The sequence below is a fragment of the Gossypium hirsutum genome, chromosome D05 (assembly GCF_007990345.1).
Source record: "Gossypium hirsutum isolate 1008001.06 chromosome D05, Gossypium_hirsutum_v2.1, whole genome shotgun sequence".
Taxonomy (NCBI): Eukaryota; Viridiplantae; Streptophyta; class Magnoliopsida; order Malvales; family Malvaceae; genus Gossypium; species Gossypium hirsutum.
The window spans coordinates 7,155,687-7,179,806 of record NC_053441.1 but is presented as its reverse complement, the minus strand read 5'-3'; the positions used below and the strand labels follow the sequence as shown (position 1 = coordinate 7,179,806).

The window sequence follows — 24,120 nt, the reverse complement described above, 5'->3', positions numbered from 1 at the left end:
AAAGCCAGTTAAGACTTTCGTATGGACCATGGTATCAACCTCAAACTGATACTCCGTATAAAGCATATTCGTCCAATATATCGAAGATGTTCATAGTTCTGATTAGATTTTAGTCCAATAAAATAAATTTATTTTGTCCAAGCCTGATCTTAAATATATTTTTTTATATTTATATTCGAATTACCAAAAAGAAAAAGCTCAGACTCAACTTGGTTCTACCAGGATAAAAGAACAGCCGACCAACAGAAAGAAGAAAGTTCTACTTAGAAGTTGCAGGGTTGCAGCAATGAATCTTACAACATTTGAAGCAGAAGAAAAGAGCAGAACATGAATCTTTCAGATGTCTTGAGTTTCATCCAAGAAACCCTAAAGTCCCTCAAATATAGTTGGCAAAAGAAAAAGGAACATTAAAGAAACGAAATAATAAATACAACAGGATACAATCTCAGCATTCTCTTGTCTATATATATATAGGCATGTTCATTAGGCAAAATATTCTCTAACTTTTTACTCTGTATAAAACAACATTCGACATTTCTCTGAGTTCAGAGTCCTTATCAAACTATTGTCCCGCAAAAACAATGGCAGGCAATACAAGTGTTGCAGCACAACAACAGCCGAGAAGACAATTTAGCCTAGTAAGATGCGTGGCCACTTGCTTGCTAGCCCTTATAGTTCTTGTCGGTCTAGCCGTGCTGATCGCTTGGCTAGTCATTAGTCCAAAAAAGTTGGTTTACACCCTTGAAAATGGTTCAGTCCAAAATTTCAACCTAACCAATAACCATCTCAATGCCACATTCGATTTTGTTCTTAGGGCATTTAACCGTAACCGCAGAATCTCTGTCTACTATGATTACATTGAGTCCACAGTAACATATGAAGATCAAACCCTGGCGTTCAACACCGTCGATCCCTTCTTCCAATCTCATAGGAATGTGAGCCGAATCAAGCCGAAACTCGTGGCTTTAAATTTGGCAATGTCACCATCAACATCTAAGGATCTCATGATCGAGAAAACATCAAAGGAGATTCAAGTTGATGTTCATTTTAAGGCAAGGGTTCGGCTTAAGGTAGGTACTTGGAAGTCCAATCATCGTACTCTGAGGATTGTTTGTTACTCAGTAACGGTGCATTTGTCTTGGTACAAACATTTTGACAGGGTACCATGTGAAGCAGAACTTTAGTTAAGAGTGATGATGTTTTAGAACAATGACTTTTTCTTTTCCTGGTTTTATTTGTGATTTTCCCATTCTCTTCTACATGTCTGAATTGGTGTCCTAGGGTTGCCATTTTGTCTCTTCCATGCTATCCTCTTTGTTTTCCTCTTTGATTAATATGGTGTGAAAATTGTTCTTTTTACCTCCTACTGCTATAATAAAACTTTGGGTATGTATAAAATTTTTTTTAATGTATTAATCGATGTAAACCTTGTTAGCAGTCTCTCTATATATACATATTGAAGTTTTATGTATTTTAAAATAGAAAAATATATTGCAGAAATGTTAAAATTCTTTAGAACCCAAATTCCCAACTTCTCAAATTACCTGAAGAAACAGGCCCAGACTTTGCTTTGAGATAGTTTACTGGTTTAGCCCATAACCTAAATGGGCTTCTTTTTATTTGGGGAATAAATATGATCTCTTTTCTCTTTTACAAAAATGAATAAAAAATGGAGTTACAAATACCGAAATTAGAATTCAGAGATACTATTCGACCATGATAGATTGTAACTAAAGAACAAACTAAAGTAAGCCCTAACTTCAGAAAAGTAAAAAACTAATCTTCTCCAACACTAAAAAGGATGATAACATGAGAAACAATTCGTTGTTGAAAACTGCCTCACCTTTGCTATTAGGTAAGTAAACGTCATTTCAACCCATTGGTTTTAAGATTAACTTCGACGCCAAGTGAAGGGAGTTTACTTGCAAGAATTGCAGTCCATGCCAGTTGCTCACTCTTTAATAGTTTACACCTACACATCCCCACACATTTATAGCATTGAAAGCTTCATTTAGTTTTGATGTGTTGTTCCACCTAATCCGACTAATCCTTCATTAAATCATCACTCCATTTTGAAAAACTCTTCATCTACATGGAGTAGGTAAAAGTGTCCTCATAACCCATATTTATAAAGGAAAGCACCTCATTGGCAATAGCCAGTGGCTACCCCATCAATGCTAGTTGTTTGACTTGCTTGATTATCTGAACCCACATTTTTTTATCTCAAAAATATCTCTAAGCTGTAAACTTAAAATGAAGGAAATTGGTAGAGAGAAATCTAGGACTATATCTGCTACTGATAGAAACTTTTTCAATCAATTTCATCAGCATTTCACTCATTGAGAACAAACACCAAATACTTTTTCCAGGACGCATATACGTAGCACGAATCCAGTAATTAGATGATCGTTAAGATGTAATTAGCAACAAAAAAAAAAGTGGATTTACGGTTCATTCCATGTTCTAAAATACTCATTAATAACCGGTCAAATTGTAAGACTTTCAGCTACTTTTTACTGACAAACTATCAAAAACCAGCATTGGAAGACAAGATACGTGTCCTTTTCTGACAAAAGTCTTGCCCTAAGAAAAAGGGTATGGTTCATTTTTGTGGGTGTTGGCCCCTCAAAAAAATATGGGGGTTTTGGTTATTTGTCCTGATGTATGGGCAAAATGGTGTCCTACCATTAAAAACTTTATAGATGTGATATTAAGTATGGGCATGTGCCCTTACTGTCAATTCTGATAACAAAACTTGAGTGCCTTTGTCAGTAGACCCCTCCCCAGCCCCCCACCCCCCCCCCAAAAAAAAAAAAGAAAAAATCGACCATTTTTTGCATGGCAATGGAACGTTGCTAAGGAAACAAGAGCTAAACTCAAGTGCGTGGGTCGAGAATGGGAGAGTTGAAAGACAGATAACCTAACACTCTTTAAACTCATATCCTTTCATCTATCTCTTTAGCATTTGTTTGAACCCTTCTAATAATATCCAATTATGCGAACTCCTACAATTTTACAGCAATTTATGTACCTTTCTGTCTCTTGTGTTCTATCCCTTCACTGTTTTTCCTTTTCTTTTTTCCCTTTTCCATCTTCATGGAAAATTTGGTTGTACTTTTTATTTGAGATAATTGTCCTTTATTTGAATGCTTAGCATTGGCCATTTTTAATTGAACACCATCCACTTTCCAGCTATATAACATTTTTCAGTTCTGTTAGGTTTGGATAATGGCATCATATCTAGTTTTCTCACTGTTCCTCCCTCTTTGATAAGCTTTAATAAGATATTTTCATTGGAATATCCCACATTTCCAAAGTTGTCATTATGAGATAAACAAATTAGTATCAAAATTCGAATTAGTAATTGCTTTATAAAGGTGGAGGTTATCAAAATGGTGTATCCTCAACATAAATTTAAGTACATTTATCTTGCCCTAAAATCGTTGACATGAGCATTTGGCATGATTTTGTACATTTTTCCTAGAAATCGGCATTGAGATCTTTGTCCCCGGCTTTAGTCCTAACATTATATAAGATAAGTGATTCTCTAAATTAGTTTGCTAGTTTATCACTTACTTAATTTAGTTGTTAAATTAAAATTTGTAACCACATCGCAAAAATTGCATATCATGTAGTAACATGAAAGAAGTAGGGAAATCACTTCTTGTATTTTATATTTCTAAAATTAGCCTTTTTAATACATAATAATTTGTCACATAATAAAGAAGGAAAACTTGGGAAGGACTAAGGGTATATAGTCCTTAGATATTTCTTTTCTTATGTAGGGATAAGCTTTTCCACGTGACCACTGGGGGGAAAGATTAGATTCATGTTTATGTAGTTGGAACATGGGCAAAGAAATTTGATCTTTTCGGCCATTTGAGGACCCATTCCTGCATTTTGTAAGTACATAATGTGCCATTAAGAAAGAGACAAGTCAAAGCTGTTGGGTTTACCTAAAAAAGGCATTACTTTTGGGGCAATGCCTCTCACAAACCATTATTCAGTTGAAGATAGATTATTATACATTTAAAATATTGAAATGATTCATTTTAAAGAGTAATAAATATTATTATAAGATTAAAGAAATACATATATGATAGAGATTTAAACTCAAAACATCATAATTTTAAATGCCTTAATTTTATCATTTTTACAAAAATTTCATTGATTTTTACATATTTTTTTCCACTCATACCGTGAATGTATCATAATCTATTTTAGAATAATAATCGTTATATTTTCAAATATTATTAAAAAAAAGTTACCTTTTATTTTCAAATGCAATTCTGAGGATGAATATGTCTATAGCCATGAGAAACATTAATGTCAAACTTTCATCTAACCTAATTCAACTTTTATCATGATATATAAAAGCTAAAGTCTAAGTGACCATGTGATTTATCTATAGCATGCATGAGTTTTGATTAATTAATAAAGAAATACTTTTTTTTTACTGAAATGTCTGTAAGAATATATCACAAATACTACGATTTGTATACATTGCCTAATAATGATAATAATAGAATAATAGAATTATTTTCGGGTACAATATGGTCCGTGGCATAGTAACATGTAAACTGAAATTTATTAAATAATAATTTTTAAAGATTATTACATGAACCGATAGTTTTTATTTCTAAGAATGAATAGATGAATAAACAAAAAAAAAATTAGTATGATGGTTGATGATCATAAATTTTAATTTGGTTTATGTAGGATTTTGGAGCGACAGAAAACCTCCACGAAGGTGGATGGATGCAGGCCACAAAGCCATTAATCATTCTTTTATTTATTTTTTAAGTTTGCAATTAGTCGAGTTTTTCTTTTTTAAAGCCAACATTTAGACCTCATAATAATCTTAATTATTGCTCTTTCACGATCATGTTTAATCATGGATGTATAATAAACACTGCCGAAGATTTCGCCAAAAGCCGGTAGATTTCCGGTCAGCCCATATTCTTCGATGCCTTTTTTATTATTGGATAATTATAGAGCACAGCACAACAAGCCTTCCCATTTCCATATGCATGAACGGCATTACTAAATATTTTAAATTTATTTTAATTAGTGAAATGGCCGATATCAATTTACACAAGAAAATAAAAATATATATTTCTAAGATGACAAGACCCATGAATACTTGGGTGGAACCCGATATCATTTTGAAATATTGATGCATAATTTACAGCGGTGAAAATAATTTGCCAAAGTTATTTTAATTTTTTAATTTAAAAGAAATTATAAAATATAGATACTGTGGGATTTACATCCCAGCATTAATAAATTCTTAAATTTATTGTTGAATCAAATTTTTATTTTGATTTTCTATACATTTTAATTTTATTATATATGCTTTATTACCCCATTTTAAAAAAAAATTCTAAACAAACTCTTAAAATTTTTAAAAGTTTTACCGACCCAAAACTTAATTCCAAAATCTCCAATTGCCTTCCTTATTAAAAAGAAAAATTAATAACGACTATAATACGTACAACTTATTTTTAATTTTGATGTAAGACCTTAGGGGCCGCTTAATTTATTAATTCTCGTGTTTATGATAAATTAATAATAATTTATGTGGCTTTTCTCAATAAAACTATTACGCAAAAAAAAAATATTATTGATTTAAAGTTTTATGTACATTATTTAAATCTAAACAATCCAAACTCCCTCCATAATAATAACAATAATTTCGTAGCTTATTATTATTATCAAAAGCTCATATTTTAAACATTAACCTGAAGTGCCTAGTGGTAATAGGATTTTTCTGGTGTGTAGTCTGGTGAAGTGAAAGAGATATTGAACAAGGATAAAGAGCAGTGCAATTCTATGAATTACTCTTCTTCTTATTTTTTTTCTTTTTTCTTTTACAAATTTAATAAGAAAGCGCCTTAAACAGGAAAATAAATACTAAAATACATCAACTTTAATTAATGTAGAGTGTTATACATTAATTTTAATTTTGAGTAATTTTATACATATAATTTTAATTTATTTCAATTTTTATAAAACACAATCAAAATACACCAAATTAAAATTTATGTATTAAATAAAAAATTTATAAAAAATATTTTATAATCTTAAAATCTATAGGAGTAAAAGATAAAAGAATCTTTCCTTCAAAAAAACAATTAAGTAATCTTTCTAACAGTTAAAATAAAGAAAAATCTATTTTAAGCTAGACAATGGGTTTACACAAATTAACATGCAACTAACTTTTAATTAAACACATCCAATCATGCGAATTTCACAAGCTAAACCAACTTCCATAAAAATAAAAAATAAAAAAAAAAGGAAGAAGAAAAAGATGGCTTTAATTAATGATAGGCATTGTTGGAGAGTTATAATCATAGGAAATTTAGTAATAATTACCTAGCTTTTTGGTAAGCCAGCTTCCCTGTTTTGTATTAGCATTTTAACTGCATCTTTCATTTGTTTCTAGAAAGTTCATATCATTTCTATTAACTTACCCAAATTTGCCAACTTGCTTCTAGAAATTTATAGCTCAATGTTAACACCTTATCTCCCTATATTACCCAACCTAATGCTGATGCTATATGTAGAAGTTATCATTCTATTCATATTTACTCGAAATTTTATTCATTTGATTCGAGTTGTTATTATATGTATTTAACTTTTTCAAGTGTTTTAAATCTTTAATAAAGTTTAATACTGTCTTTAATGAGATTTTGTCCTAACTATAGAAGAGTTTACGTGCTTAATTAGGAAACGTAGTTAAAAAAAAGTAATAGCATTATTGAGTGCCTAAAAAGACAAACAAGTTATAAGACAGTTTGAGTTGATGTGGCTCACAGAGTGTTTTTTCTTTTAGACTTGTCATCTCTTCGTATATTTAAATTTTTAAAAAAGTTGGACAAAAAATCCTCATAAAAAACAATACTAGATTTATTGAAAATCCGTTATTCTATCAGTTTATTATTATTATGATATTTAGAAAGAAAATAAAATTTAAATTATATCATATAGTATTTTACATGATAAAATTAATAAATTAAATTTTCGTGTGAATTTATTATGCAATAAAAGCAATCTTACTTCAATCGCATTAATAAATTATTGGCATCAGTTTTGAAATTTTCTGGAAAACATTTTAAAATGTAAATTAAAAATATGATATTTAAGATTTAAAAAGAAATTGAAACAAAATTTTAACATGGAGCAGCCAAATCAAAACGAAGAATAGGTTCACCTCTAGTTATGATTTTATTGATCAATAAAATAATGATACAGAATCAAATTTTGATTAAAATATTTTGGCTCTTTATTTCTGGAGTACTTTATCATGATTATATTTTTATTTTTATCTGATATTTGCAGTTGTAAATTCTTTAAAGAAATTGAGATTACAAAATCAAAATATTTTAAATAATTTATTTATTGGAAAAACAAAAGATCCTAAATAAGAAATTTTCTTTAAATCAAACTTTGTACTATTGAGTACGACTTGAATTTATCTTTTTGAGAAAAAAAGACACCGGCTTTTGAATTACCGTTAACGCCATAATATTCCGGTCATCCCTCGCTATTCCATCATACCCTTCCGCTACCTTTAGTTTGAAATTTCAACCCAAAAACGAATCCAAATTCCATGCCCAAAAATCACGAAAAAGCACCGCGTCGTTTTCTTTTCAACACTTCCCGTTAAATCCAAGATTCGGGAACCGTTTCTTGAATTAACGCCACGTGAGAAAAGGTTACGACCCACGCGTCAATCTCTTATTCGTCTTTTACACTCGATTTTAAGACGTTTAGTGTTTCGGCAGGTTTTCTATCGGCCGTGAAAAGTTCTCAAGACGACAAAAATAGAGCAATAAAATAAAAATGACGTGTCCCTCCCATTTTCTTAACTTTAATTTATTCTTATTCATAATAAATCCGCAGCTTCTCCCTCTCTTCTCTTTCTGTGTTCTTTTCTCTTCACATCCTCCATTTGTCTCTCTTTAGGTTTCGTTTCCTTTACTTCAAAATTAGAAAACTCAAGCTTCTTCGGTACGATTTTTTTTCTCTCTTCTTATTTTCTTTTTATTCTCCATTCTTTTGATGATTCCTTTTTTTTTTTGGTTTGTCGTTGTTTCGATCTTCGTTTTCTTTTGAATGTGTATTTGGTGAGGTTTGTTCGTTTTGTTCGTTTCTCTTGTTTGGCTGCTGAGAAATGCGATGAAAAAAGAGAAAAGTAATTTTGAATTTCTCAGAAATTTTAAACGGTTAATTTTTTGTGTTTGAATTTTTTCGGCAGTGTAAAAATTTAGATTTGGAAACTTTTTTGTTGTCTTTCTACATTTTCTCAGCAGAAAAACAAAGGGATTAACCGAATAAATTATTTCAACTTACTCTTTTGGGTGTGTTTGTTGGAGATTGTTGTAAATACTTTCCGGATTTCTTTGAGGAAATATTAACCAGTGACTAACGGCACTTGGTGAGGTGATACACATTACTTTCTGTTGAATTTAGTAAAAGTAACGTGTTCAATACAAAATTTTCCCCAAAATGATAAATATATAATCCCGGTGCCTATAGGCAGTGGTTAAGCGGATCCTTTGTTTGTTATATTTGTCTTCCTCATTTAGGTGAAACATGACATTGAGGAAATTGGATATCAAGATCAGTAGTGTTAAAAACTGAGAATTTTAGTTGTTGCATTAGATGATAGTATGATCTAATACTTGTTTTATAACCATTTTCTTGTGTGTTTGCTCTGAAGATTGATAGTGATGATGATGGTGGTGAACATGATGAGTTGATGACAATGCAAACGTTGATAAATGATGGAATAGACGAAATTAACTAGTTTTAGGTGTTTTTCAAAAGGAGATTGTCTACTACATACCAATATTCCCTAAAGATATGCAGTTTTTCTTACATTTGAAGCATATGGGTTGAAAAGGTTTGATAATTTAGATTTTGGAGCAGTATGGCTATTGCTGGTCTACACAATGTTTCTTTGCTTGAAAATTCCTTCCTAAGGGAGTCTCAGTCACAAACATCAAGAAGGCGGGAAAATGGTAGCACCCGGGCATCCTCACTCCTGCAGATGTGGCGGGAGCTTGAGGATGAGCATGTGGCGAGTCATGCTCAAGAGAGGGCTAGTGAAAGAATGCTCCATACAAGGAGTGATGACCTCTCGGTGACTGATCTTTCTGATAGTCGAAATTGTGAACACAGTGGTGTTTCAGATGATGCGAGTGTGAGTGAGAATGACTTTGGACAGTGGTTGCCAGATCGATTTGGGTTGCAGAGTAGGAGCGGGGATTCAAGTAATCTTAGTTGTGAACATTCATCTGATTTGGGGGAAGTTGAAAGGGAAAGGGTAAGGCAAATTTTTAGGGAGTGGATGAACAGTGGTGGCAGGGATCGTACATCTAATGTTTCTTGTAGAAACAACAGTTCGAGAGCCCAGTGGCTTGGTGAAACTGAGCAAGAAAGGGTCAGAATTATAAGGGAGTGGATGCAAATGAACAGCCAGCAGAGAGGTGCTTGTGTTGACAGTAGAGAAGAGCAAGCTGCTGATGTTGGTGGTCAAATTGATCGAGTTCTTGATGGATTGGTGATTAATCAGAATGAAGGCCGAACTGAGCTTGTCCGTAGGGGCATTCGTAAATTATGTGGCCGGCAGGCTTTGCTTGATATGCTTAAAAAGGCTGAGAGAGAAAGGCAAACTGAGCTCCAGGGGTTGTTGGAGCATCGGGCTGTATCAAATTTTGCCCATCGCAACCGTATTCAGGTAAATGCATAAAATTTCTTAACCTTTTTTTAGGTGGCTATTTTCTTTATTTGTTCACATGTCCATGCTCTTTCAAATCTGCAAAAAATTGCAAATAAGGACGCCCCCTCCCAACTCATATTTAAGGTAGATGCTAATTTAGTAGTTTTGGTGTTAGAGACCCACATGATGGAGATGCTTCTTGCATGCTTTGAGAGCCTTAAGTCATTCTTTTAAGCATAATATTTTCTCTAACAACAATATTATATGTGTAACTATTGATTTATGCTTTCCTGTTAAATTCTAGATAATAACTTCATTGCAACTATGACATGCATACAAACAAGAGAAAGTCCATATACATGCTAGCCGGTGTAGATATTACACGGAAAAATTGAATGCTAATCTTGAACCAAGAGCAAAACTAATATCCCATGTCAACTAGGGAATGCTAGCACATCTGTCTCAATTATTTGCCTGTTTTTTGTTCTTCCTATATTAATTGATGTTTACAGAAATTAAATAGTAAGAAATTCTAACAATGTTTATGAATCTTCTATACGTGTCATTGTTGTTTGAAGGCAACTGTAGTGTATCTTAGCTTGCATTGGTAGCTTTAAACCAATAGACTTAGGCTTTGCTTGGTAGAGTGGGAAGAAAATTGGAAAGATGAATAATTGAAGGGGTAGAAAAATAGAAAATTGGAAAATATAATATTTCTTTTCATAGGCGTGCTTGGTAGGAAAGATGGAAAAATTGAAAGAAAAGTAATTTTCTTTCCATCCATTGCTTGGTAGAGTTGAAAAATGAAAGGAAAGAAAATAAAACATTTGAAAAAAGGCATAATTTTGAACTAACATACACCCTCTCTCATTCTCTCTCTTCTCATCATTCCAATTTGGAGGGATTGGTTTTTATGCATTAGGATGGAAAATGTCCGTCTTTCTTCTTTTCTTTCTCCTCAATTTTCTTCCCTACCAAGCACACTCAAAACTTATTTTCTTTCCATTTTTCCATTTCCTTCCACTTTTTCACCCAACCAAGCACACCCTTAAAGGTGTTCTGATGCTAATTGTTAACCTTTGGGGGTTATACCTTCTTGATTTTGGCATTAAACCAAACATGGGCTGCATTTACTGGCATTCATTTATTTCCATATTCTTTATGCAGTCATTGCTGAGAGGTAGATTCCTGAGAAATGACAGAATGGGTGAGGGTAACAGATCTACCTCTGTTGCGGCCAGCGAATTAGGCTTATTAAGACAAAAGCAAACTGTATCTGGTCTAAGGTACTTTATTCTTCATGTCATATAAATAGCAGAGTTATTTATTCAGTTAAGTTCATTTGATGCCATACTCTGAGACAATTCCTCTCTTTTTACTTTCTGTAAACATCTTTCACAGAACTTTTTATTAGCAGACTTCAAGAAATGAAATTTTCTAATGTTTAGTGCATTGAGCTCAGTTGTCCAGCTAAGCAATATCTGTAATTTCTGTCAGATACTTAGTCACCTCATCTTTATGAGTTCAAAGCTGCATTCGGAAGAATGAATTTGAAACAAGGGATTTACTTTAGATTTGGTTTTTCGCTAAAGCTTAAAATAATGTCCCTTGCATTTAACTCAAATAAGGCAAAAAGATTCTTCCAAGGAAGAACATTTTGGTAACATTAAAGCTGTAGAAATTAGTAATACTATGGTGAATGTATTGAGGAATGTGATAAAGAGGTTGAGACTATAAATGCTAGTACTTTGCATATGCCTTTAATTTATTGTTCAAGTTCTCACATGAAAACCTGATGGATTTAGCATGTTAAGATATTGTGCATTGGTGTGGCTTCTTAGTTGTGACCTGGATTTCATGGTTTAACTTTCAAGTCATAAAACCAGCTTCTTGTGGAATAGCGTAAAGCCTCCTGCATCTCCTCTCCTCATACCTTGCAATGCCCGAGCCTTGTGTAGTGGGCTTCCCTTTTTCAAGCGTGACATTGACATAGCAAAACAGCTACGTGAAGCTGAAATAATTTGGTAGTGAATATACATTTAAATGATCATGTCTAAATTTGTAGTGCCAGTTTGTGGTTCTATGGTTTTAGCTGTGATATATGTTTAATTTTGAGATTGTTTGTTCTTTTCCCTATAGTGGGTAGTTGGTTGGCTGGTCTTAACTTAGGAGCTGTTATACTTTCATTTTGCAATGAGCTTCGGCTGGTATGCTAGATGTCAGAATCCATTGGGCAAGTCTACGAACTTCAGGAATTGAGAACTTGACAGATCTTTGGAGTGTATTCTTCATTCTATTTAAATATTATATTTAAGTAGTTGAATGATTGTTTCATAATTTACTTGGCAGGAGGGAGTTCCCTCATAAATGATAAAATGACTAGGTTGCACTTTAAATTGGTGTTTATCCAAAAATCATTTTATTGATAGTTGGACATGGTATTGGCCTCCTAATTTTTGTTATCATAGTTGCTACTAATACGAGGATGTATTCCCATGAGATGCTAGATTGCAAAAAAAAAAAAAAAAATTCTGCTTCTCTTTCTGATATAGCTTGACTATTGCTTTGATAACTTTTTGGATATTTTATTGGTGGAAGTTTCAATGTTGAATTAATATGTTATAACCTTTACCCATTATATTTATGTGATGCCATTTTTACCATTCCATTGTAACATTTTGCAACCTGTGCCTTTGTTTCAGGGAAGGGTTTTTCTCCAGACTGGATAATTCTGGTTCTGGTCCTGCTAGCAGTAATCATTCCGATACATCATCTAATGCTGATACTAATGCTAACAGAAATGAGCAAAACCAAGTAAATAACTCTGAACATGAGAATGAGCAAACAGATAACCAAATGTTTTTGCATGGTATAACTGATTTGGGGGATGATGTTGAAGATGTACGTTGGCAGGAAACCTCTGCTCGGGTAGAAGAGTGGCGGGAACGAATTTGTGGGAGTGTTGCTAGAGAGTGGCAGTGGTCTTTCAGTGATGAGTCTAATGAGAGCAGGGATGCTATTGGAGAAATCTTGGATGGGGACTGGCAAGAAAATCTTGCTAATGAATCGTCCCTTGAAGCTTTGCTGAATGAAGCTGGAGAACATTCTAATCTACAAGAAGCTGATGAAGCATCTTATGAACATTCTCCCCCAAATGACATAGAAAATTTGGAAGGCAATCCAGCTGTACAGATTGATGGGCAAGAATCTGCTTCTCTATTTGAACTATGGCAGGAAGAGGATCAAGAAACTGCAGAAGCAGACTGGCAGGAAGCTGGCGTTGAGTATAATGAGTCCATGGATGGTAATGAAGAAGCCTCTGACAGGCACCATGAAGATGGAGGCTTGCGCGGGACTGCACAGGATTGGATGGAAGAGTCTTACAATCAAGAACCTGTTACTATCAGAAGAACAGATACATTTTATTTTCCTGATGATGATAATGTACACAGCATGGAACTGAGGGAACTGTTAAGCAGGTATGAATTTTATAACTGTTGGGCTTATGTGATTAGATTTTTCTAATTCGGTATTTTTATAACCCAAGTTACTTACCCAAGTTACTTTTAATACTGTAGGAGAAGTGTGTCTACTCTTCTTCATAGTGGTTTCCGTGAGAGTCTTGACCAGTTGATACAATCATACGTGGAAAGGCAAAATCATGCTCCTGTTGACTGGGAGTTGGAAGGAACATCTCCTTCTCCTGCATCTCTTGAGCAAGACCTAGAACAGCAAAGTGGGGATCAGAATGATGGCCACGGGGATGCTGAGACTCCTCCACTCACCCTTCCTTCACCCAGGATGCCACCTATGCAACCACTCTGGGATCAGGATTCACACCATTATAATTGGGCATCACATGATGTGCATCAACGCTTTGGCATTGTATGTCATTTCTTCCTTTCTGCAACTTGATTCTGTTCTTGATTATCTTAGTTTTCAATAGATACTTCTGAACTATATCCCGTATTTTTCTGAAAGCTTATTGTTTCATTTGTTTGTTACATTATTTAACTTAAAACTTTTGTTTTATATGTCTAGTATAATGACCAACTAATAGCCTTCTGGATGAAATCTAGTATGAAGCTTCTCCAAGTTAGCAGAATTGATGAATTTAGTCATACAATACATGCTGGATGGTTAAGCTACAATATACATCCTTCCTACTTTTGGATAGCTAAACTGCAAAATTCTTCCTGCTATCTTTTAATAGTGAAACATTTGTGGTTCTTTGTGCTTCATATGTAGTTCACTACATGCTAGTATACTACATGCTAGTATATAGGATTTCACTAATAATTGGGGGATTGGGGATTATTTATGAGCTTAAATTTCTTTGAGTACTCTTCTTTTGGTCTCCACTTACATTTAATTGTGCTCTGCTAATTTGGTGCAGGAGTGGGAGGTCATTAATGATTTGAGGATTGACATGGCTAGGATGCAGCAAAGGATGAATAATATGCAGAGGATGCTGGAGGCTTGCATGGATATGCAACTTGAGATACAGCGGTCAATAAGACAAGAAGTTTCTGCTGCCCTTAACCGTTCAGCTGGTTCACAAGGTTTGTTCTTCTTTTCCTTCTGTATCAGCTCACTTGGGTTGTATTTCCTTCTGGATTACTCCAGGAGACTGCTTATGCCTCATGAGGCTCTCTACTTGTCATTGCTCCTATTTATCATTTAAGATATCGAGGGGGGAAAAGAGTAGGGAATAAACTGCAGATTTTTCCTTTTTGTAATAAAATATGGATTTTCTTGTTCTGTAATGAAAGCTGAAAGTTTCTCATGCTGGGTTTGTTTCATATTTCTTGTTTGTTAATCATCGCAATGTTCAGCTGCAGGGGTGATTGACGACGACAACTTGCCGAAGGATGCTTCTAACTGGGACAATGTCAGGAAAGGCATCTGTTGTATATGCTGTGAAGGCAACATTGATTCATTACTGTACAGGTAAATCTTAAAAATTGATCCGCAAGTTTCATATAAATTTGAGGCCTTAAATTTTCTGTATCTTATTGTTACAGATGTGGGCACATGTGCACGTGCTCAAAATGTGCCAATGAGCTGGTCCATGTTGGAGGAAAATGTCCAATGTGTCGGGCACCGGTAGTTGAGGTCATTCGTGCCTACTCAATCCTTTAATATGAAGAGTATTTATATAAAAAGAACAAAAGGAAAACAGAAACCCAGAATACGATTTTATATAAAATTTTCATCAGTTCTTTTTCTTAAAAAGAATTCTGGACCACTCCAAGTATCCCATTTTCCTCATCTCTCATTTCTTTAATTTAACCCTTTCTTGGGTCCCTTCCCCTGTCGTGATTTGAGTACATAAATTGAGTGTATGGTTGAAACGGAAAGTGTCATTATATGTTACTAATCCTTATAAACTTTCGAGTGTAAAAATCGTTAATTATAATTGATGCAAGGATTGATGGATTGTATTTTACTTTGGAGGATATAAGATCATATTCACCGTTTTCTTTTTTCCTTAATGAAAGGTGCTTCAGTAGAGATGGATTTTTATGTGGGTGGTTAAGAATCTTACTTCCTATAGTTTGGTTTTGTTAGTTAACTCGAATTAAGTAACATGACTTTTCAAAGTAGGATTAATTCATTTTTGCAAGTGCTTGTGAGTTATTTTTATGACATTTTCATCCGGAAACGACTCTTGAAAGCTTCCGCTGCACGGGGGGAAAAAGTTGTAAGATTCTCATTTTATTATGCTAGTTAACAGTATGACTTGTTAATCGCTAATTTTTCTATTATGTTGTAATTTTCACGTTTCGATTCATATGATTGGGATTTATATTGGATATGGAACAGGATGGGTTACTTATTGGACTAAGTCCAAAAGTAACAATCTAAGTTTGCTCTGATTTTTGAGGGGTTAGATTTCGACTTGTTGCATCAAGCCCTTTTAAGAGTCATTGGTTTCAGCTTTCAACGTAAAATTATGCTGCATATGAATATCATTTGTATCAATTGGTAGGTTCGTTCTGTTTCAATCTTGAAGTTTCAAGAAGCTCGTTATTTCATTTTGATATAGTAAGTTTGAAAAGTAACAAAAGTTAATCAAGAAAAATAAGTTCGCTTTCTTTTAAGTCTAAACAAGATTCTCTAAACTTGATGCAAAATCGCCCGACCCACTTAATAACAAACTATTAACAACAACAATAAATATAACAATCTCGAAGCCCCTCGATTTTCGTTGATTTATTTTTGTCCCATGATTTTCCTTGAAACTTGTGCAAGGGAATAATTTAAAAAAAATTATGTTTATTAACATCTACTGCGTGTCAGCCACATTGGAACTTGTAGGTATCAAAAACTCAATGTTCGTGGCAACGTGGCGCGTTTCTCCAAACTTGAACAGCTACTTGCTCTCCTAACCATTGATACTGGTTCCATCACCATACACGTTTCACTAATCTCAACCGCAGGTGACTGATCAACTGTCTCCCGCAGATCACCCAATTCACTGCTACCGCCGTCGCCGCCGACGTTCATGATCTCCAACAACCGGGTCCCTCTACAAACGGGACAGGAGACATGGGAAGCTAGCCACGTGTCAATGCATTCGACGTGGAAAACATGTTCGCAATGCGGTATCGTTTTAAGACATTGATTCTCTTCAAACTCGCTCAGACAAATGGGGCAATCTATCTGATACTTGGCATTCCCACGGTAAGAATATACAGGCAACGACCGAATGGTCGTCGGGTCAAGTCCTTTGCGTGAAGCCGAGACAAGATGAAGATCAGAGGGGAAAGGAAATGGGTCAAGGGGGCCACCACGGTAACGTCTTCTACGAGATAGATGTGCCGATGGGTCTTCCGAGAAACGACGAATAAAGATAGAGAAAAAGCCCATGAAGAAGAGAACAGTGAGGAGAACGACGCAAGTGAGAGCCATGGCGGAGTCAAAAGGAGGGTTGTAGTGAGGTGACTTTTTAGATGAGGACGGCGGAGATGAGGTGGCGTTAGTGGTGTTGGAGAAGTGGAGGGGTGGTAATGAGGTGGTGGAGGAGGAGTAAGGAGAGTCATAGTAGAGGAAGAGTTTCCGGTTGTAGGGTTTCATTTGAAGTTGAGGAAACAGAAAAAGGGTAGTTTGCTTTGCTTTTGTATTTATTGTTTGAATGTAGAGGAAGCATATATCCAAATTAAAGATAAATTATTATAAAATGTATAGAATTATAGATAACGGGGATAAGGTGGACGGTCGGTATCATCCATTCTGACGTTGATGTAACAATAATAGTAATAAAACTAATAAAATTAAATGTCCTGTCATAATTGAAATTTTTATTTAAAATTTTACACTGCCTTTAAAGGAATAATAAGATTATCAATATATAAAATTATTTAGCATAAAATTATTTTTCAAAATATAAAATTTTGGTGTTTAATTGATGAAATCTAAAACTATTGAAAAGCACAATTTATAAAATTATTTTTATTGCAAAATTTGTTTTTAACAAATTTAATTCTTTTAATATTTTTAATTTTTATAAAATTATAATAAATAATTAAAATTTTTGTTTTTATTACAGATTTATATATTAATAAATAGATATATGATATTGAAATAAATTTATAAATTATAATAATAGTTCAAAAAATTTAAAAATAATTATTTTAAAAATATAATAATTAATGATTTATTTTAATTTATATATTAATAAATATATGATGTTGAAATAAATTTATAAAATAAGCTTGGAAGTTTAGATGCTAACATGTTCTGTTAAAATAAGATTATTTAGAAGTGTTGCGCCATATTAAAGGGAACTAATGGTTAATCAATCAAGATCATGTTTCAAAAAATTAAATTAAATTTCTTGAGATTCGTAAGAACTATATTTCGATTTCATTATGAGTGTTGAATTTAGGCATAAAATACATCATGTATATTTTCAAATATCTTGAGTACAGATTTTTTCGGGAGTTAAAACGTAAGAGGAATTCGACTCCTATAGGTGCAAATGTGTAGGGAGTCCCCTAAGTTTATATGGTTAATTAATTAGAATTAAATTAAAATTTAATTTAATGTTTATAATGATTAATTTATTAAAAAATAGTTATTGTTTTTTTTAAGGGTTAAAATTAAATAAAAGTTGATTATAAGTTATACTTGATTAAACTAAGGGTGATTACTTGAATTATTCATATAGTCATTCCTCAACCATTAAATAAGAGAATCATGCGTTTTAGCATATTTAAATTTATATCTTTTTACGCTGACAACAATATCGATACCAACTGGACTAATATTCAATTGGTATTTATTATTACAATAATTAAATAGATGGGAATTCAACTTAAAAATTAAGAGACATTATAGTAAACTCATTACTTTATTCCAACCTAATATACCCATACCAATCAAGCTCAGTTAACTCGACTAACAAAGATAGATCAGTTTTAATTAATTTATGGATTAAGCTAATATTAAATGATTTGGGTCGAAAACTGTAAATCGTGGAGTGATGGTTGTAGAGTTAAAAGATTCAACAAATTGAAGTATCTTACAAATTTTGTTGTAGCTTTATGTGGTCCTCACAATTTTTATTCTCAGCAAGAATTGAAAAATAATAATAACCAAAAGTAATTGAGGCAGTAGCCAAACAACTTGAAGACCCCAAAAACAGCCATCACCCACAGGCAGGCAGCATAGAAAACTAGAATAAAAACTGCAGCGAAAAAGCCCCAACCCCATGCCATACATAATTCAATACCATTATGGAGAAACTCCCTCCCACCCTACACTATTCCATTATCCACAACGAGTAACAACTTAGGTTGCCATAAAAGTTTTGGGACAAACAAGCAACTATTTTATTAACTTTAATTTTGAGATTTATTTGTAAAAATATTTTTTTAATGTTTTTAAATAACTCTTTAATACTATATTAAGGTTAGACTTAAAATACTTATTTTATACATATACATTAGGAGGGGAGGCGTACGCTCCCTGCCCTTCTTTTTCTCAATTCTATTTTTGCTTTGCTGTTCATTTCTGTTCTTTTTTTTTTGCCTGCGCAATACTGCGCTTTGCTCTTTTCTTTTCTTTTTACTTTAAATAATCATGGTTGAAACCTCCATTAAATATATTTATTTTGACGAGTAACTAAATTTTTTTGGTCTAATTTTAGGTTGATAAATAATCCGGTAGAGAATCGTGAGATATGAACATGTACTTAAAAATCTTCGTTCTTGTATTAGTTGTTTCTTTGATTTAGGAAATTCAAGCCAAAAAGAGTTCGTTGATTCAGTGTTGAAAAGCACACAATTGGAAGTATCGAGCTAATCTTCTGTTGTGTTCAATCTATCAAAAAATGCATTGACGTGTCTAATTAAGTCAAGAGAAATTGCAATCGGATCTAAACTACCTGTGTGATTGAGGTTGTGGATTCAAGTTTGGTCCTTTTAGTTCAAAAAATTATTAAAAAATTACCTATTTTCATTGTTCTTTGGATTTCAATTACGTCTATTGTTTTTATTTTTATTATATTTAAATATTTCTTTTACATAGATTGCCATGCATCATGAATATCTAAACGTGCAACTTAATTAAAGCAAAACGACAATTTTAAATATATCTAAATTTTTGTAGGATGGACCTTATTCATTATACTACTATTTTTTTATCATTTAGGCGTAATAATGTTATTTTTGGTAGAATCCGCATCCATCATCTAGGCTTTCCCAAACTCCAAATTTAACACAACCTCACATACGAGTAACTTCATTGGCTAGTAAAAGTGGTCTTCACAATTAACGTAAATACATCTTAACTGCTACTATGAACGGAGACAAGAGTTGAAAATATCCACCGGCAAAACAACAATCTGAGGCTTCCTGGAAATCCACTAACTCACAAACGGACAGACAAGTAGTGGAACCTAAATATCTAGACTGCAATTCCATTTCCATCCTACAACTGGTATTACCAATTTGTATGTTAATTACATTAACAACAAAGTAAATTCTTCCGATTTAGGTAAAATAGTTAATGTGATAGCTTTCCTGCTTGCTTCTTCTTTTTTCTCTTTAGTTGTTAGCATAGTTGATTGGTTCTTCTTCCAAAACATTGGAGGGAAGCCTTATTGCTTGCTTCTTTAGCCAATTGGAACTTCAACTGAACTCTACACTCTCTTGGATTCTTTTTGTCTTTGCTTACCCTTTCTACAGAAGTTTCAGTCTGCAACTGCATTGTCTTACCACACTATTCCTCGGGAATTGAAAATCCAATTCAAAACTCAATAAAGAGATTTAAAAGCCCACTGCTCTTTACACATGGCTGCAGAGTCACATTTCACACCGTCCAGTTTTCTTTATCTGTTTTGCTTAGTGGAAATTCATTTAATCACAAAAGGGACTAAAGGGTATCGATTGCACCCTTCATCTCAACTTTTATGTGCCCAGCAAGTGATGTTATCCTAAACTATTATTTCAGCTGCTGAAGATGAAGCTCTGCTAAACTTGGCTCAATCTATCATCTTCTCTTTTATAAATCTTTGAAGGCCACCTCCCCTTTTAATTTAGGTAGCTTCAATTACAAAAAGTGCGATTCTGTAATGGTGCTAAGAAATGAAAATAAAACTTTTCAATGTAATAATCATGGATCCAATTAAAAGATGTAAGCAAATTTTAGAGTTGAAGTTTCTCTCTTTTTTGATACATTACAAATTGGGGATTTCATTGTTAAAGCTTCAACTCTAGACATCAAGTTATCAATATAAAATTTTAATCACTCATGCGGAAGATATATAGAGAGTTGAATTTTGATTAACATAGAAAAATAAATAGAGTGAAAAGAATGTCAGAGCGGCATTCCAATACCAAATCAACAAATATAAAAAAAAAAGTGTTAAAAGACAGTTCAGTATTTTACGTGGCAATGAATGAATGACTTGATATATAAAGATTATTAGAAGAATGTGTAGGCATGCATGTGCCAAAGTCAAAACATCGTAAAAGGAATAACTAATGCAATATATCCGACATACAACATGCACGGTTCCATGTCAATTACTAAAATTTAAACTTAGAGTGACACCAGGGAAATAAAAAAAAATACTGACAAGAAACAAAAAAGAAAAACACAGGGAAGATACATTACTTGGCATTTTGAAAGATTGTAAAACATGAAACAGTCCTAACCCAAACTCATCAATACAAATAGAAAGATGTCTAAAATATTCAGAATCCTAGGCGTTGAGAATCTATGTTCCAACAAATAGAAAGGGAAAAAATGGGATCTTTTAGAGCCAAAATTGGGAGTATTAAAATGGATTCACATGGTTGGCTTGGTTCTCTCTTCCAATGAAGCTTGAGTGCTAGATCTCTTGCCATTCTATAGCACTGACCCCAGAAAATCGAACCCAAAGTTGCCCGAGGTTAAATGCTATTTTCTAGCATTCTTGTCCTTTGTTGTCTATTCTTTGTGCTCTTCGACACCATTTCCTCGCAATTTTGGATAAAGTTCACTTTTAAGGAAAAAATTGAATAGAAAGAAATTCTGGGTTTAGCCATATGTTTCATAGGGTTCATTTTAAAGATGATATTCGACGAGATTCTATTTGTATAATTATTAGTGTCCTCTAATCTTTGTGAACAAATTTGAAAAGGGAGGATTATTACGAGACACGTAAAGGAAGGCCACACCACATGCTCCTGCTCTCAATTTGCCTAAACAAAATCGCATCTCAACTGCGTACTGTCTAGGATTTAAAATAATGTCTTGACATTAATTTGTCCTAAAGACTAAAAGTTATTTTAACTTTCGGCAACAAAATTTACACAAACAAATTGATAATGTGGGCAAATCACACCCATAATATTGACAGAAAGTGGGCATATACGATGGTAAAACTGCTTGTCCTTATTAGGTTTTGTGCTACCCTACAGCTATTCCCTATCATATGGTAACCTAATTAAATACGAAAAATTACCCCATAATACTAAATTTATTATACTTAGGGTGATGATACGTATTTCTTAAAAGTTTAAAAAATTAAGACACAAATTATACCATCATGCATTTCAGCCTTGGCACTTTCAACTCTGAACATAAATAATTAGAAATGATCTAAAAGTTTAAAATAAAAATAATTAAATAATGAATATTTAACTGTTTTTAGTACACAAGGGTAATTTAGACAAATTTAATATAAAATAATAAAGTAAGTGAGGTTTAATATTCATTCAAAACATTAAAAGTATTTAAATAGTAAATTACATATATGACCCCCATTTTTATTTCTAGAACTTCCTTTTACCTCATTTTTCTTCATCTATGTATGGAAATCGGAAGGGTTGATGTACTGATTAAATTCAAACCCTATCAATGCTCAGCTTTTGATTGTTTTTCCTATTAGTTTAAGATCAAGGCTGATTAAGCATGCTTTCTTAAGAATTGATTTAAAATATTTTTTATTTTTTAAATTAAGTGGATTTATATTGTTCATTATAAAGACTTATTATTAAGATATCAATACATGTGAAAAAGGAGAATATTGTTTTTTCTCAATATGAAGGATGACAATGAGTTTGGAGAATTTCATTTTTTATTAAATTCTTTTGAAGCAAATAAAGATAAATTTAGTATTTCACAAATATTTTAATGGATGTGCATTAAAATTTACTTTTATAGCGAATTAAGTTATTTTGATTTACCAAAGGTAATGATATTTGTTGGTTCTAAAATATAGAAAAAGTTTGGAAGTAGATGGCTAATGGCTATATTTGCTAAGTGATATAAAAAGAGTGATGAAAATTACATCACCTTTTGCTATATCTATGTGCCTATAATTAGACTGGTCCAGAAGTTCAAAGGGATTTGCTACACACATATTACACTCTTTTATATCTTTAATTAGACTTACTTGGCAGAGAGTATGAAATTTTAAAGAGTTTGTATGTATATAACATTTCTCATATACCATTAATGTATAAATCCATACAATCACTGTCAACCACGCTAAATGTTAAAAAAAGAAAAAGTTTTTAACCCTGTAATTATTTTAACAGGATCCATCACATAATTCCCTGTCAAACTCAATACAAACTTAGATTCAATAATTATTTATGATTTAAGAAATATTTTTTTCTCATTAGGAAAGATCTTCTAAGTACAGAACAATAAGCTCCAAGTATTTAAAAATAAGGAAAATTTTACTAAATTTGATCCAAAAATAATCGACCTTTGTTTTAGATTTTGAAATAATCTGTCTTTAATTTTCATGTATCCATCCCTACTGGAATAGAATGATGAATGTACATGAAAACAACTAATACCATTCAGTGATGGAATAAAATGTAGGCATCAATGAATAAAGGCTGAGAACTTTGCAAACATTCACATCAACATATTTCTTTTTTCTGTCCTATAATTTCAACAAATTAATAGTGCAGCTAATTCACAACCTTTCTTCTCCCTTGTATAGTTGATCCTATCTTTGATCTTCATATCCAAATTTTGATCAACAAAATGAAGGGCAAATTATTTAGTAAGAAACTAAAGTCGACATCGCATTAATTAATTTACATGGTGATATATATCTGATAATCTAGATTTAATGCTAATTAATTTTGAATAAAAAAAAAGGTAATTAAAATGATCAAGCACTCCTACACCTCCTCCTCTTGACACCGGGAGAGGCATCAACTGTAAGTGGGTGAGAGTTAGAGCGAAAGAACGACTCTACCTCTTCTCTTCTTGTAGTTTCAAAGAAGTGCAACTCAGATAACTTCCTCTTGTGGACCATACTTACTCTCACTGTCTTCTTTGGCGTCGGCGGGCAGCTTTGGATGGTGGGTATTTTGTGATCACTCGAAGTTGGCGTTTTGCACTCTTCTTTTTCTTCTTCTTCTTCTTCAACACCTTCCCTCCATGCCAACCCTCCTTCTTTATCTACATCTTTTTCAAGCCTTTCTTTTTGTTGTTGTTCTTCAAGTTTTTGCAGACTTTCTTGAAGAATAGTTTCATGGTGATCCTTGGACATGGAGGTGAAGGTAGACTGTATAGCTAAAGATAGGTGATTGGGCCGAGAGAATTTTTGAAATTTGTAGCCCCTTGTTTCTTTCTTATCTTTTTGAAATTGCATATATAAATATATTATATATGTGTATGTGTGTGTCTGTGTTGTGTAATGTCTACTCAGATTCGGCACCTTCATTTCTTTGTATTTTATTTTTCACGCTTTATATACCCTTTCTTCCACGTTATTTCTACCTTTGGAATTAACCATTGAAGCTTCTTTCTAATCACGACAAGGCTGTGATCTTATTGTAATGAATGTTCACTAAAAGTTACTGCGAAGAAAGGGAAACTTTACACCATTATATTCATAGCTCATATCCCAAAGAAGGAATGGTTATAAATTGACA

General features: G+C 32.9%; 3 protein-coding genes across 13 annotated transcripts; 2 read left to right on the top strand and 1 right to left on the bottom strand.

The window, feature by feature from the left end:
- Window positions 1-439: 439 nt before the first annotated feature.
- LOC107906646 (uncharacterized protein At1g08160) lies at window positions 440-1,437 on the top strand. The gene has a single exon (XM_016833695.2). It carries the CDS (start codon window positions 582-584, stop codon window positions 1,182-1,184), a length of 603 nt encoding a protein of 200 aa, XP_016689184.1. The 5' UTR covers window positions 440-581; the 3' UTR covers window positions 1,185-1,437.
- A 6,180-nt stretch (window positions 1,438-7,617) lies between these two features.
- Window positions 7,618-15,222, top strand: LOC107906647 (uncharacterized). 11 transcript variants are annotated; one of them, XM_016833700.2, is made up of 10 exons: window positions 7,865-8,013; window positions 8,726-9,745; window positions 10,895-11,013; window positions 11,602-11,751; window positions 12,430-12,541; window positions 12,641-13,206; window positions 13,306-13,612; window positions 14,124-14,289; window positions 14,563-14,677; window positions 14,752-15,222. In XM_016833700.2, the coding sequence occupies exons 2-10, from the start codon at window positions 8,936-8,938 to the stop codon at window positions 14,867-14,869; spliced, it is 2,463 nt and encodes an 820-aa protein (XP_016689189.1). In that variant the 5' UTR covers window positions 7,865-8,013; window positions 8,726-8,935; the 3' UTR covers window positions 14,870-15,222. The 11 variants fall into 11 exon arrangements, with proteins under 11 accessions (XP_016689191.1, XP_016689189.1, XP_040949381.1 ...); XM_041093447.1 differs by lacking the exon at window positions 11,602-11,751 and having other exon boundaries at window positions 14,569-14,677; XM_041093446.1 differs by lacking the exon at window positions 11,602-11,751.
- Window positions 15,223-15,737: 515 nt separating this feature from the next.
- On the bottom strand, window positions 15,738-17,016 carry LOC107906648 (RING-H2 finger protein ATL57). The gene has a single exon (XM_016833703.2). It carries the CDS (start codon window positions 16,805-16,807, stop codon window positions 16,052-16,054), a length of 756 nt encoding a protein of 251 aa, XP_016689192.1. The 5' UTR covers window positions 16,808-17,016; the 3' UTR covers window positions 15,738-16,051.
- Between the last annotated feature and the right edge of the window lie 7,104 nt (window positions 17,017-24,120).